This window comes from Penicillium alfredii (genome assembly GCF_028826965.1).
Source record: "Penicillium alfredii strain IBT 34128 chromosome Unknown utg000010l_segment0_segment0, whole genome shotgun sequence".
Lineage (NCBI taxonomy): Eukaryota > Fungi > Ascomycota > Eurotiomycetes > Eurotiales > Aspergillaceae > Penicillium > Penicillium alfredii.
Genome location: NW_026622707.1, coordinates 1,891,273 through 1,905,482, shown reverse-complemented (window position 1 = coordinate 1,905,482; position 14,210 = coordinate 1,891,273). Strand labels below are relative to the sequence as shown.

General features: G+C 52.0%; 6 protein-coding genes across 6 annotated transcripts; 3 read left to right on the top strand and 3 right to left on the bottom strand.

Moving 5' to 3' along the window:
• Positions 1-865: 865 nt before the first annotated feature.
• On the top strand, positions 866-1,347 carry NUU61_008260 (putative C2H2 finger domain protein; the record flags this gene model as incomplete). Its single annotated transcript, XM_056658785.1, has 3 exons — positions 866-906; positions 976-1,155; positions 1,233-1,347. The coding sequence occupies 3 exons, from the start codon at positions 866-868 to the stop codon at positions 1,345-1,347; spliced, it is 336 nt and encodes a 111-aa protein (XP_056509078.1).
• A 432-nt stretch (positions 1,348-1,779) lies between these two features.
• NUU61_008259 (uncharacterized protein) lies at positions 1,780-2,896 on the bottom strand (the record flags this gene model as incomplete). The annotated part of the gene is made up of 4 exons (XM_056658784.1): positions 1,780-1,854; positions 1,906-2,248; positions 2,324-2,663; positions 2,740-2,896. The coding sequence occupies 4 exons, from the start codon at positions 2,894-2,896 to the stop codon at positions 1,780-1,782; spliced, it is 915 nt and encodes a 304-aa protein (XP_056509077.1).
• Positions 2,897-2,955: 59 nt separating this feature from the next.
• On the top strand, positions 2,956-5,774 carry NUU61_008258 (DNA-dependent ATPase RAD54; the record flags this gene model as incomplete). The annotated part of the gene is made up of 5 exons (XM_056658783.1): positions 2,956-2,963; positions 3,196-3,859; positions 3,905-4,003; positions 4,056-4,179; positions 4,228-5,774. 5 exons carry the CDS (start codon positions 2,956-2,958, stop codon positions 5,772-5,774), a joined length of 2,442 nt encoding a protein of 813 aa, XP_056509076.1.
• A 159-nt stretch (positions 5,775-5,933) lies between these two features.
• NUU61_008257 (VAC14 family protein) lies at positions 5,934-9,722 on the top strand (the record flags this gene model as incomplete). Its single annotated transcript, XM_056658782.1, has 12 exons — positions 5,934-6,207; positions 6,257-6,368; positions 6,460-6,622; positions 6,687-6,857; positions 6,920-7,610; positions 7,662-8,458; positions 8,510-8,614; positions 8,670-8,788; positions 8,843-8,922; positions 8,979-9,138; positions 9,214-9,562; positions 9,630-9,722. The coding sequence occupies 12 exons, from the start codon at positions 5,934-5,936 to the stop codon at positions 9,720-9,722; spliced, it is 3,114 nt and encodes a 1,037-aa protein (XP_056509075.1).
• A 770-nt stretch (positions 9,723-10,492) lies between these two features.
• Positions 10,493-10,796, bottom strand: NUU61_008256 (uncharacterized protein; the record flags this gene model as incomplete). The annotated part of the gene is made up of 2 exons (XM_056658781.1): positions 10,493-10,704; positions 10,769-10,796. The coding sequence occupies 2 exons, from the start codon at positions 10,794-10,796 to the stop codon at positions 10,493-10,495; spliced, it is 240 nt and encodes a 79-aa protein (XP_056509074.1).
• A 925-nt stretch (positions 10,797-11,721) lies between these two features.
• atm1 (ATP-binding cassette Fe/S cluster precursor transporter ATM1) lies at positions 11,722-14,165 on the bottom strand (the record flags this gene model as incomplete). Its single annotated transcript, XM_056658780.1, has 6 exons — positions 11,722-11,952; positions 12,031-13,077; positions 13,145-13,398; positions 13,456-13,570; positions 13,633-13,692; positions 13,752-14,165. Coding segments are annotated over 6 exons (2,121 nt in total), but the record flags the coding sequence as incomplete, so codon positions are not given.
• Between the last annotated feature and the right edge of the window lie 45 nt (positions 14,166-14,210).

Genomic DNA, 14,210 nt, shown 5'->3' with positions numbered 1-14,210 from the left:
AGCCGTAATCGCTGTTACCATGGCGATTACGCAGCGGTAATGGCCTGGCGGCCGCATGCGACCCTGGGTTTGCATGTTTCTTTAATCCTTTTATTTCCTTCTTTTCTTCTAACGAATAGTTCAAGTAAAATCATATGTTTTAATGAGAGTCATATTATTTTCTTTTGTATACTCACATATATATATATATATATATATATTAGAGAAGCATACTACTATATACCACAACAGACCTCTGTCTCTATCTGTCGAAGACAGAAAACCGGGGTAAATACAATACAGGGCATGTGACGGGCAGCGCTGAGCCACCAATCACGGCGATTCCAATTACATTTTGCGGGTATTCTTTCGGACCAAAGGGCATGCGGCTTTTGCTCGGGATGGGTTTACTGTACGAATTGCTTCAACTCGGCATGTGGATTTGATGGAAACCAGGTCCATGGACACACATTCTATACCTTTCTGGGGATAGCAATCTCAGGAACATGCCACTGCTTGCGGATAGGGGAAATCCTTCATATATATCAGCCTAGCTTGGCCAGTATCCAAGTCGAGCCTTGCTGGAAACATCCCCGGAGCAGGAATTATCGCATGCAAACGTCATAAAATACGCATAAAATACACAGCGTAAGCCGGTGACGAAACCGAGCGAGCCGAGGCGTGCCGACGGGGCTCCCGCGCGCTGAGGCCAAGCCTGACGACGGGCCAATCAGCAGCGAGGCGTTTCAATCGCTGCGCCCCACAAACCAACGGAAATTTCGCGCCTTTGTGACCCGCTGACTCTTTGCCAGGATTGCTCCGGAAATCGGTGATTAAAGCCCTTTTCCCTCCAATGTTTCATTGACGGGCAACGTGATCGTCGACAATGGGCGCCTTGAGAAGAATCAAGACGAAGCGCCGGACCAGGTATGCTGGATCTGTGCGCTCTTGAATTGCTTCCAGTGGACTAACCCATGACCTATTGTCGTGGTACAGAGACTACGATCAGGTCCGCGCTGATATCGACTCGCCTCGTCATCTGTCGCAATACAAAGAGACTAAAGATGCAGAGGATCTCCCGGGTCTCGGGCAGCACTACTGTGTCGAGTGTGCGAAATGGTTTGAAAGCGATTATAACCTGAAGGCGCACGCCAAGGGAAAAAACCACAAGAGAAGGTGAGTGTATCTTAGGAATGCTGCGACCCTCCCCCCTCCCCTCGACATCTTTACTGACACGGTGTCTGGGTTGATAGAATCCGCCTTCTGCGCGAAGAACCTCACTCGCAAAAGATCGCCGAAGCTGCCGTCGGACTGGGCACAGACAACGGCAAGCGATCGCAGGATACCACGATGGAAATGGACGATTGATTCTTGGGCTTGACCGCCACGACACTGCGCCGGGCTACTCATCGTAACCTTTCCATCAGGCGCGGCCAGGAACCGTCCGTCTGATCACCAAGAGGAATAAACAAAACGCTCAGCTTCGAAGGACCTTTCAGCACCAGTCCAGGGTGCTATTTTTGCCTTGCATCTTGAGTGGAGTCTCACGTGATGTTTTTTTTTATATCGCCGATGCGCGGCGGGTCTGCCTTCTTCCGGTTTGCGGGTCTGCCCAAAAGTGCCGGTTGTCGGCGGATACAAAGGCATCAGGGTGAAATTTACCCCCCTTACTAGCAATACTCCGGAGTAATTCCAATCGAATATCCCTCAATACCAAGTAGGATCTAACCTGAAAAAGCGTTCGGTCTAAATGTAGGGCTTGTGAGTTGCACCTCGGTCAATCCATGGATGTATACCCATCTACATGCCGGGCAGTGGTTCTGGTGAACCCCAAGTACAGTTAAAACTTTTCATCAGCCACTCATATGCTGCCCACTACTCATAGCACATTAGTATAAAATTGCCAGTAATAGAGGAAAAACAAACCTGGACAGCATTCACAAAAAACGCTCTGATACTGCAAATGCCGAGCCCACGGTAGAATACCTTCAAGCCTTCGGCGCGATAGGCTTCTTTCGCAATTTGAACCGAGTTCAATGTCTGGTGCTGCGTCCGTAATAATGACTGGCCTTCAGTGGGTGTCCCCATAGAAGAATGGTCCTGAATCGTTTGTGCCTGCAATCTGGTCTTGACCATATCCAGAGGGAAAACAGATCCCCACGTAACAATGCCCGCAATGCCACCACAGAGAAGGATCTTCATCGCGGCATGATGTGCCCCATCATCCGGCGACGCCAGAGCTCGTTTGCAAATCTCATAGGACCAAAAACTGCGGGGATGATTTGTAAATAAAAGGGATCGGGATCGGCTTGCCGGGAATCGGGAGGGGGGACGGGCGTCATACTAGAATCCATAGCCAATTGAATCGCGGGCGCTAGTGATCCCTCCCCCTAAGTAGAGTCCCTTCCAACCGCGAGTGCGATAGATATCCTTGGCAACTGTCCACGAAGACACTCCCGGACGAGAATTCAGCTGTGCCCGGCATTTAATGAATTCCGTCGGCGACGAGATCGTCCAGCTGGCCAGTCCGCCTGCGGCTCCGGCAAGCCAGATCTTGTACAGAGGAACCCCGTCAGGATTTGTTGGATCCGTCACAGAGCTGTCTATTGACGTCAACGAGCGGTTGTAGGCGACAAAGAGAAGGGCATTGAGAGCCCCATATCCCAGGATTGGGGCAGCGGCGCCTAAAACTTAAATTAATGATGGCGACTTTGAGGAGTTGCCAGACGTTTACTAATAATGCAACAATGCGACACACACCTCGTACAAGAGAGCTGGCCTTCTCAAAGCCGTTTAGACGTGATGTACCTGCATCTGAGTGACCTGCCTGTAGCCTTACTTTGATCACATCAAGCGGGTTGCCAATGATGATACCAATGGCCCCGCTGAGATATCCGGCCCAGAAATCCGAAGACATAAGACCTGGAGACTCGAAAAAGGGTGTCAATTGAAGCTCGATGTTCCTCGGCTTCTACTATGGCGGGGTACCACATCAGGTCACGTGAGAGCGTGGCATTTTGGTGAAGGCAGACGCGAGGCAGAAACGCGTCGACGGTGGCAACTACGCCCTTCCACGGCACTCCAACACACCCGGCGAACCAAACTTTGGGCATGATATATTGCGGGACTGGCATGAGTTAACCTTCTAACAAAAAACAATGTGAGTCACCATCAAACCCCTATATTGGAAATATCCATGTGTTGACATCCCCGAAGGTATCGACCGCGGCCATCCGCAACAGACGGCGGTGCCAAAACACCATTACAACCCAAATCGTCAGACTCAATTAATCGCCTCGCCAAGCCCTTCAAGTGCCCGGGATCGGCAACTTACACTCGAGCCTCAGAGAAGCCGGCCAGGAAGAGGCGCAAGGTGAACTATGCCAATGCCGATGGAAGTGCGGAAGATGGGGCGGAGAAGCCGTACACTAATGAAGATCGGCTGGCTTTAGCAACCCGAGAAGCCAACAAATTTCCCGTGTTCAAGCCCAAGGATAAAGATGCTGCGTTCAGACAAAGGTTCCAAATCCCTTTGATCAACAAAGTCACCGACGACTACAACGCCGGTCGCCCCGCCCCGACCTTGGGCATGCGACGAGGTGCGACGTTTGTGGTCAAGCCACTTCATGATCCCAGTGGAGAATTTGCCATTGTCTTGTATGACCCAACCGTTGACGATGTCGCCGAGGAGTCTGCGCCCAAGGATCAAGAAGGGCAGAAGGAAGAGCACAAGCCCGAGCTGGATGAGCCACTGGTTCATAAGAGTCTGGCTGATATCCTTGGTCTCAAAAAGAAAGTGGAAGACCGGCCAAAGGTGCCTGTGGTCATTGATCCCAGGTTGGCCAAGGTTCTCCGACCACATCAAGTGGAGGGTGTGAAGGTACCGTCTTGTCCCATTCTGAACCACTGAACCACTACTAAATAGCTTGGGTATTTGCAGTTTCTTTATAGATGCACAACTGGGATGGTCGACAGGAATGCAAATGGCTGCATCATGGCGGACGGTATGGGACTGGGCAAAACGGTACGATTAAAGGTGGCCATCACCTCTTCTGTCTCGATACTGACATCCACAGCTTCAATGCATCGCTCTAATGTGGAGCCTGTTAAAACAGTCCTCGGAGGCTGGGAAAACAACAATCCAGAAATGCGTGATAGCTTGCCCGTCCAGTTTGGTAGGGAATTGGGCCAACGAACTCAGTAAGTGGTATATCCGATTCCATTTCCGGCTCCATCTAACAATTACAGCGAAATGGCTGGGGAAGGATGCTACGATACCTTTCGCGGTGGATGGCAAGGCTACCAAGACAGAACTCACGACCCAAATCAAGCAATGGGCCATGGCGTCAGGACGTAGCATCGTGAGGCCCGTGCTTATCGTGTCGTACGAGACGCTGCGCATGTATGTGGAGGCACTTAAAGACACTCCAATCGGGTTGCTTCTATGTGACGAAGGCCATCGGCTCAAAAACAAGGAGAGCTTGACATGGACAGCTTTGAACAGCCTCAATGTTAGTCGTCGGGTAATTCTTTCCGGAACGCCCATCCAGAACGACCTGTCCGAGTACTTTGCTCTCCTTCATTTTGCCAATCCAAACCTCCTGGGCTCTCAGAATGAGTTTCGGAAAAAGTTTGAACTGCCGATTCTTCGGGGTCGCGATGCCGCAGGCACTGAAGAAGACCGAAAGAAGGGTGACGAGCGCTTGGTTGAACTTTCCGGCATTGTCAACAAGTTCATCATCCGCCGGACGAACGACATTCTTTCGAAATACTTGCCCATCAAATATGAGCATGTCGTGTTCTGCAACATGTCCCAGTTCCAACTCGACCTCTACAATCATTTCATCCAAAGCCCGGAGATCCGAAGCCTGCTTCGAGGAAAAGGCAGCCAACCTCTCAAGGCAATCGGAATTTTAAAGAAGCTTTGCAACCACCCCGATCTACTCGACATAGCCAGCGATCTTCCAGGGAGCGAGCATACTTACCCCGAGGACTTCACGCCGCCCGAAGCCAGGGGCCGTGACCGAGACGTCAAGAGCTGGTACTCTGGGAAGATGATGGTGCTTGATCGGATGTTAGCACGGATTCGTCAAGACACTAACGACAAGATTGTTCTCATCAGCAATTACACCCAGACCCTGGATCTCTTTGAACGGCTCTGTCGATCGCGAGCCTATGGTAGTCTGCGGCTCGATGGCACAATGAACATCAAGAAGCGGCAGAAGCTTGTGGACAAATTCAACGACCCGGATGGGCCCGAGTTTGTTTTCCTGCTCAGTAGTAAGGCCGGTGGATGTGGTCTGAACCTGATCGGAGCCAACCGGCTGGTACTCTTCGATCCTGATTGGAACCCGGCCGCTGACCAGCAAGCACTGGCCCGTGTATGGCGTGATGGACAGAAGAAGGACTGCTTTGTCTATCGGTTCATTGCGACCGGCTCGATTGAGGAAAAGATCTTCCAACGTCAATCACACAAACAGTCGCTCTCGTCTTGCGTTGTCGATTCGGCCGAGGACGTCGAGCGCCACTTCTCGCTGGAATCACTGCGGGAACTTTTCCAGTTCAAACCTGAGACACCCTGCGATACCCACGATACCTTTAAATGCAAACGATGTCGGTCCGACGGCACCCAGTTTATCAAGGCTCCGGCCATGCTCTATGGAGACACGAGCTCATGGAACCATTTTGTTAATAGTGGAGAGCAGGGGCCCCTGAATCAGATCCAAGACCTGCTCCTCCGACAAGAGACAAGTGAACGGGATGTCTCTGCGGTTTTCCAGTACATCAGCCACTGAGAAGTGCAATGGATTTGGGGACTCTGGCGCATCACTGTACATCGGTACCCACGTATCTTTATTTTGAAGCATATGCAACTGTCAATTAGAAGCGTGATAGCCATTAGACAAACCGAATCCTGTATTTTTCACACCTATACCCATACAATCAAGTTAATCATGCCAAATCCCCTAGTGTTTGGGGGTGAAACACCCCCAGAAGAGAGTCCGAGCCGGGACAACTCCGCTGCTGACATACGTCACACCGCGCTTGGACTCTCCACCTTGCGAACGTTGACAACGCATCTCCCTCCCCTCGTACTTGTTGCTTGCACTCTCCCAACACAGCTTTTGAAGCAACCAGCCTTCGGGCCATTTGAGATTGTCACCGCGACCCCGAACTCGACCGACGCCCAGCCCATTTTCGAGCTCGTGCCGATCTCGCGACAGCTCCGTTCGATACGACCAAATCCCCTCTCCACCTCACCATGAGCATTGCGTAGCCGGTCGCAGCTTGGGGCAGATTGCACAGTCGCTTTTTGGAGCGATGGATCACTCAATCCAGCGGTTGCTGAACGACAAGCTCTATGATAAACGAAAACAGGGGGCCTTGGAGTACGTTTAGGAGCCGAACCCTCGGGGAGAGGTCGGGGACCGGAGGAACCGGTGGAGACCGACCATATACTAACTGGTAACTCCCATGCAGACTCGAGAAAATCGTTCGCGAAGCTGTTTTCAAGGGAGAAGTCGAGAAGATCCAGAAGATCGTTGAGCAGCTCTGCCACGACTATGCCTACGCTGTTCATCAACCCCACGCCAGGAATGGAGGTCTGATCGGGTTGGCTGCGGCCTCGATTGCACTGGGATCAGTGAGTCGCTGGGGTATACTGCAGATACGATTGGGAGGGCTTGGTACTGATACCTGGTGTCTAGGAAGGAGTTGCGCCGTACTTGAAGGAGATCGTGCCGCCGGTCCTGGCGTGCTTTTCCGATCAAGATGCGCGAGTCCGGTACTATGCCTGCGAGAGCATGTACAACATTGCCAAGGTGGCCAAAGGGGAAATCTTGCTGTTCTTCAACGACATCTTTGATGCGCTGGCCAAGGTGAGCGCCTATCGCGGTTTTCTTGTGGGTGTATGTTTTGCAAGCGCTAATACGCAGATTAGCTTGCGTCTGATTCCGAGCTTTCAGTGAAGAATGGTGCGGAGCTTCTCGACCGCTTGGTAAAGGATATTGTGGCCGAATCCGCAGCTTCATATGTATCAGTGCTCCAGCTGTCTGAGAAGGAAGCGGCAGATCCGGGGGCGTTGGACGATATCGAGCTCCCAACAGCCTTTTCACTCGCCAAGTTCATCCCTTTGCTCAAAGAACGCATCCATGTGATCGGGCCATTTACTCGGAATTTCCTAGTGTCGTGGCTGACTTTATTGGACACGATTCCCGACCTGGAGCTCGTAAGCTACTTGCCCGAGTTCCTGGAGGGATTGATCAATTTCCTTGGTGGGCCCAACAAGGATGTCAATGTTGCTACCCAAGGCCTCCTTGACCGATTTTTATCCGAGATCAAGAGGATCACGCGCTTGAAGAAGGGAATTGAAGAAAGCCGCATGGATCAGCACAGTCGCAGACGCTCAGCTGCAAGTGATACCGGGAGCACCAAGACCGAGCAAACTGTGGGAACTGGTGGCGTTGAAGATGGCGAGAAGGAGGATATCGCCGTTGATGATTCCGCATCTGAATCGCTCATCGATGAAGAAGTTCTTCAGGCCGATGGGGACTGGATCCCGGGGCAAGATGTGCAGATCGATTATCCAAAGATTCTGGATATTCTCGTCGGCTTTGTCGACACATCTTATCGTATGATTTTCCCAGGTGCATACACCAAATTTAATGCTAACTTTCTCGCAGAGGAAGAGATACAGCTCACTGCCCTCCGTTGGATCGATACGTTCTTCGAGATCAGCCCTGAGGACATCCTCCCATTCGTCCCGCGGCTTCTGACTCAAGTGCTGCCAGCAATGTCGAGTGGTTCGGATCAAGTTCGGCAGGCAGCAAATCGAGTCAACACATCACTGCTCGAGTACATCTATTCTCTATCCGATGAACCAACCGAGGAGGTGGTCCAAGCCCAGCCTAAGGTTCCATCTATTACCGCCAGTAAAGAGAGCGTGGAAAGGAGATCGTCGACACCTGGAGGAAAACCTTCAGATATGGGCAATGATACAAAGAAACCAGCGCCGCAACAGGAATCTTCCGCCGCAGCAACACCGCGCAGTAGTATCATCTCAGCACCGGTCCATCCGGCTGATCTCGATTATGCCGCCGCCGTCAACTCCCTTACATTACAATTCCTCAACGAGAATGAAGCCACCCGGTCAGCTGCACTGTCGTGGCTTATTATGTTACACCGCAAAGCCCCACGGAAAGTGGTTGCGTTTAACGACGGGACCTTCCCGGCTCTATTGAAAACATTGTCGGACCCTGCAGAAGCGGTTGTTACGAAGGACTTGCAGCTTCTCTCGCAAATCTCGAGGAATAGCGAGGATAGCTATTTTGCCTCGTTTATGGTGAACCTTTTGCAGCTGTTTTCCACCGATCGACATCTGCTGGAGGTACGGGGGAATCTGATTATCAGACAGCTTTGTCTGAATCTCAGCCCGGAGCGTATCTACCGGACTTTGGCGGATTGCCTTGAGAAGGAAGAGGCGAGTCTCTAAGTCTTTCTTCGAGGAATAAGTGCTGACATTTTTTGGCAGGATATCGAATTCGCCAGTATCATGGTACAAAATCTCAACAACAACCTCATCACCGCCCCGGAGCTCTCAGAGTTAAGGAAACGGTTGAGGAACCTTGACTCGAGGGTAATTATAGAATCATCTCCTACTTTGCACTAAACTTCTGCTAACAATTCCCCAGGACGGTCAAATGTTCTTTGTTGCGCTTTTCAGGTCATGGTGCCACAACGCCGTCTCTACCTTTTCTCTGTGTCTTCTTGCCCAGGCCTATGAACAGGCGTACAATCTTCTCCAAGTCTTGTAAGTCCCTTATGACACCCACGTTGCTTGCGTCTACTTACACAGGTCTCTCAGTGCCGAGCTTGAAATGACTGTCAACATGCTGATCCAGATCGACAAACTCGTCCAGCTCTTGGAGTCTCCAGTATTCACCTGTTAGTGGTTCTTTCGATCCTTGAAGTGACAATATGGCTAACTGATCCCTCATTAGATCTCCGGCTCCAGCTTCTCGAACCAGAAAAATACCCCTACCTCTACAAGTGTCTCTACGGCGTGCTCATGCTTCTCCCCCAAAGCTCAGCTTTTGCTGCACTCAAGAACCGCCTCAACAGCGTCAGCAACATCGGGTTTCTCCATGGCGGACCCCGCAGGTACGTGAAAACCCTGTCTTTTAAAGTCTTCTTATACCTCGAAATAAAAGGCTCATATCCCCGTCTTGCCAACAGCCAAGCAGCACCATCCTACGACCGCCCAAGCGGCAGCCGCCTGAAACCACGCGACGAAAACACCATCCGCTGGGTCGAGCTCCTGGACAAATTCAAGTCTGTCCAGGAACGCGCCCGCCGCTCCCAGGCCAGCCAGCGCCCCTCCTCACTCGACCCAACCGGTCCCTTGCACAACAACCCCTCTCTCACCGCTGCACTCTCTGCTGCTGCAACGGCAGACCGCACCCGAGACCGCGTGGGTCTGCCCGACCCCCGCGCGCCGGATCTGCCGGTGCCGGCACTGCGAATCCCGGTACGGCGGGCGGTGCTGCAGGGTTATCTGGGGCGAATGCCGGCAGCAGTGCCCGCGGTGTGTTGGATGCGGCTGCGTCCAAGGGTGGTGGATCTTCTATCCTGGGGTCTGCGCATAAGCATAGGTCAAGTCTGCCGAATCTGGGCCGGCTCGGGATCGGGGGTCGCAAATCGAAGCGGTGATTTGCTTAGTAGGAGAGTCGGGTGGGAGGGTCTAATGTGTCCCTGTGGCTCCCTGTCTTCTTCTCCTTCCTTCATCCCTTGTTCTCTCTATGTGCTGTAATTATTTATGTACTTATCTTCCCTGTTGAGTTGAATGGTGCACCGTGGGTGAAGAGGAATAAATACCCGTCGTCCGAGGCTAATCAGTTGTGTTGCTGTGGATTATATCCACCGGTCCATAAAATCTCTAGTCATATTGTAATATGATGGCATGCGTCCTAGCCTCTTCTTTTTCTTGGAATCATAATAGTTAGTTTCAGACTTCTCTCATCAGGTGCCATATCTGGTTGAGTTACTATTTCAAATACTCAGAAGACACTGGAGCTTACGAATCTCAACCAATTCAAAGACTGATTGAAACCAATCATAGTTGTAGTATAAACAATCCAACACCAAGATCTATATAGACAGTGAAGACAAAAAAAAATAGACAAGAAAGTGATGATATCGAGCCCATGAACAAAATCAATGCAATGAAGAGAGAGAAAAGAGATCATATCACTCAAAAGTCGATACCCTTGGGAAATTTTCCAATGTGACGGCGAGTATGGAACTTTTGATGTTCGGGTCTCGTGAAACCGACGAAAGGAGATGGAAGAGAGAGAGAGAGAGACGAAGGACTGTACAAGTCCTTCGTCGAGGTCTAGTCTCCGCAGGCACATCATGCGAAGACGGGCGATGTATGAAATGAGAAAAGAGAAAAGAAAGGCACCAATAACCCCGCTGGAAGCAAAATGAAGTGAATCAAAAAATGAGGTGAAGTCGGTCACTCATGCCCGCCAGCACGATTCTGCGAGCCCCATCCAGATGGCCGCCAGCTGCCGGTCGAGTGCTTAGAAGCGGGACTTGCAGGCGAGTTGGTGCCACCGGAGCCGTGGGCGTAGACGTACTCGCCGTCGACATAGAGCGCGCCCGTGGAAAAGGTGCTGCGGTGCTTGCGGCGGGCGTAGCGCTGCTCGAGTCGGTAGATCTCGAGTTCTGTGAGGGTTGGTTAGCGTCGCTGGTCCATTGCATTCCTCGGAAAAGAAGAAGACAAACGTACTCGCTTGGAGCTTGTCGATTAGACCCATTGTGACGGTGTTGATTCAAATGTTTTTGTTGTATACGAGATGGATTTCCCACTCGTCGAAGCGAGACAAGCCGTCCTGTTTTGTTTCTTGTCGTATTGTCGTTCTTTTAGTCGCAGCTGAGAGATCGCGGACGCATGCAGGTCTGGAATGCGCAGCTCTATCGATCGAAACCGAGCGGCTATCGTTTCCCCACACAGCAAATGCAAAGCAACGGAATCGGTCGTAATCACCGACAGCGGACAGGGCTGGAAAGAAATTGATGTCTGTGCGGAAGCCTGGGTGTTAGTTGTACGAGTTTTGTGGTCGGAGGACTCGAATATTTCCCCCGTGCTTTCGTTTCGGCTAATTTTGGTCAATTCTTACCGAGCACTAATCAACTGATTCTATCAAGTCCAGTCTCAGGCCCTTCAGGGGGTGCCGAGATTGCGGATTGTGTGGGAAGGGGGGGGCACTTTGGGGCGCACGAGGGCAACGCTGGGGGTGTCGGACTCGGGCACGACTCGATAACAGAAAGACACTCGGGGGACCGGAGGTTCCCTACAAGCCGAGAAAGAAGAGAAGGAGAAAAAGAAAAAGAATGGATAGGGCACAGGTGCCCGAGAAAGAATGAACAGAATACGAAGATTGTAAAAAAGATGAAGAATCGCGATAACGTTGGAGGGAAAAGGGGTGGGGAAAGAAACGTGGATTCCGCGTGGACCCCCCAAACGTCAAGCGCTATTTTCTGTCGGGCGCGCTAAAGTCGACGCTACGTTTCAAGTGCAATTGTCAATTCCAGAATTGTATGGGTTATATTCAATTCAAATCCTTTCGTTCTATACAGCCTGTCACTTCTGCTCCTTCGGGTCCACCTCCACATCCTCTGCGAGCGACAACTCCTGGGCTATAGATGCGAGTCAGTAAAGGATTTCGAGAGAAAAGGAGGCTAAGAGCACTGACCGTTCCACAGCTCCGCATAGATCCCGTCTAGATCCAATAGCTCACGGTGCGATCCTGTCTCCGCCACACTTCCGTCTTTCAGCACCAGAATTTGGTCGCTGTCGTAGATGGTTCGCAGCCGGTGCGCCACAAACACGCTGGTGCGACTCTTCTCCTTGAGGATGCTGTTGATGTGCTGAAGAAGCGCCTGCTCGGTGTATGTGTCGAGGGCAGAGGTCTACATCATGTGAGTCGCATAATCCACAACAGGGCATGATACAAGGGTTGGGGAAAAAAAAAACAAAACAAAACATACCGCTTCGTCGAAAAACAAAAGTTGCGGGTCTTTCAACAACAGCCGAGAAATTGCTAGTCGCTGCTTTTCGCCGCCCGAGATCATCATACCGCGCTCTCCGACCGTGGTCTGATATCCGTCGGGTAGCCGCTCGACCAGCTGGTGAATATGTGCGCGCTCGGCTGCACGGCGCACCTCGTCGTCCGACGCGGTGATTTGCCCATAGCGGATATTGTGGGCGATGGTGTCGTTGAACAGCGGCGTGTCCTGCGGAACAACACCGATCGCTTTCCGAAGACTATCAAGCGTCACGTCGCGGATATCCTGGCCGTCAACGAGGATTCGACCCGATTGCGCGTCATAGAAGCGGAACAACAGCCGCAAAATCGTTGACTTGCCGCAGCCACTGGGGCCCACGATGGCGAACTTCTGGCCAGCCGGGATCGTGAACGTGGCATTCTTCAAGATCGGTCGGTCCGGGTGGTAGCCAAAGCTAACGTTCTCGAAACGGATCTCGCCGCCCCGGGTCAGCTCCAGCGGCTTGGCGTTGGGTCGTTCCTGGATCGTCACGTTGACCTTTTGCAGGTTGAACAGAGTCTCCATATCCAGCAGGGACTGGCGCAGCTCGCGGTAGACGGACCCCAGGAAGTTGAGCGGCACCGACAGCTGGAACACGAGCTGGTTCACCATGACCAGGTCACCGACTGTCAGAGCTCCGGTCGCGACTCCGTCGGCGGCCAGATACATCATTGCGGCCAGCGCAGAAGAGAAGATCATGTTTTGGCCAGAGTTGAGGAAGGCCAGAGAAGTCGTGACCTTGATGGATGCATCCTCGTAGTTCTTCAGGGCTTTGTCGTAGCGCGCTACCTCGAACTTTTCATTATTGAAGTATTTGACAGCCTCGTAGTTGATGAGCGAGTCCACGGCCACGGTGGCCCCGCGGTTATCGGCCGCGTTGGCCTGCCGTCGGAACTTGGTCCGCCATGCCGTAGTGGTAATGGTAAACGCCGTGTACGCAAGCATGGTGGCTGACGTGATGGCAGCAAACTGGAAACCATATTGATAGGTCTGTGGCATGTTAGCAGATGGTTGTCAAGGTTTCTATGGCTGGCGACAGTACCAATATCCCACACACGAGCGATATTTCCAGTGCCGTCGGAACGACGTGGAAGACCATCGAGGTGAGCAAGAAGCTGATGCCCTTGGTTCCACGATCAATCGCCCGAGTCAGGCCACCAGTTTGGCGTGAAAGATGAAAGTTGAGGTCCAGTCGCAAGAGGTGGTCGAAGACGTTCCGTGCCACTTTGCGAATTGCTTTCTGGGCTACGCTGGCAAAAACCGCATTGCGAAGCTCCTGGAACAGAGTGGCACCGATTCGAGTTGCACCATCTGCAAAGAAAAGTCGACATTAGACAGGGCTCGCGCATGAAACACTATTTCCCTTACAAGCAATGATCATGGACCCAGCCACAGTGTAAGCGGTTCCACCCATAGCCCCGAAGTCCACGTTCATGGAATCAACGATGCTCTTGAAGTAGAAAGGCACTTCCACATTAAGAACCTGCAATGGCTCTCGATCAGTACTTAGAGCAGGCCAATGTCTCTATGGGGGCAAGAACTGACCTTGGCCCCAACCAGCAGGGACAAAGCTGTTCCAACACGAAGCTTCGTACCCCAATCACCCTACCAGACTCGGTCAGCACTGCTGCGTTCCGTCATAGGCGCATTCAACCAGGCTTTACCTTTGGCCACAGGTACTTGGCCATCTCTTTCATGATAGCCCAGTCCGCTTTTCGTTGCTCTTTGGTGGCCATATTCTGTTCACTTAACAGCTCCTTGGTCGGGGCCTTTGCATCCCCGCCCTCTTGCGTCTTCGGGGTCACATTGGCGTTCGCTAATTGCGAGGCAGCCGGGGTAGGAGTGGGTGTGCTTTTAACTGATTTGGGGTCGTTGTCTGTTGACTGTCTTCGAAATGGGCTGTTTGATGTGAACACCCGGAGTTGTGTCCCATGGAGCCTCGTCCATTGTGACCGGCCGGCGAAGCTCGGATATGCGGATCGTGGGCGCCAACATGGCGCTCGCGCTGCTCTGAGCAGCATAGCTGCTAATAACGAGGAATTCAGCGGCTCAATGTAAATTTCGTCTTGTATTGTGTTCTAGGGGAAGCATAGTGCAGCTCAAGTAAGCATGGGCGAGCTGCG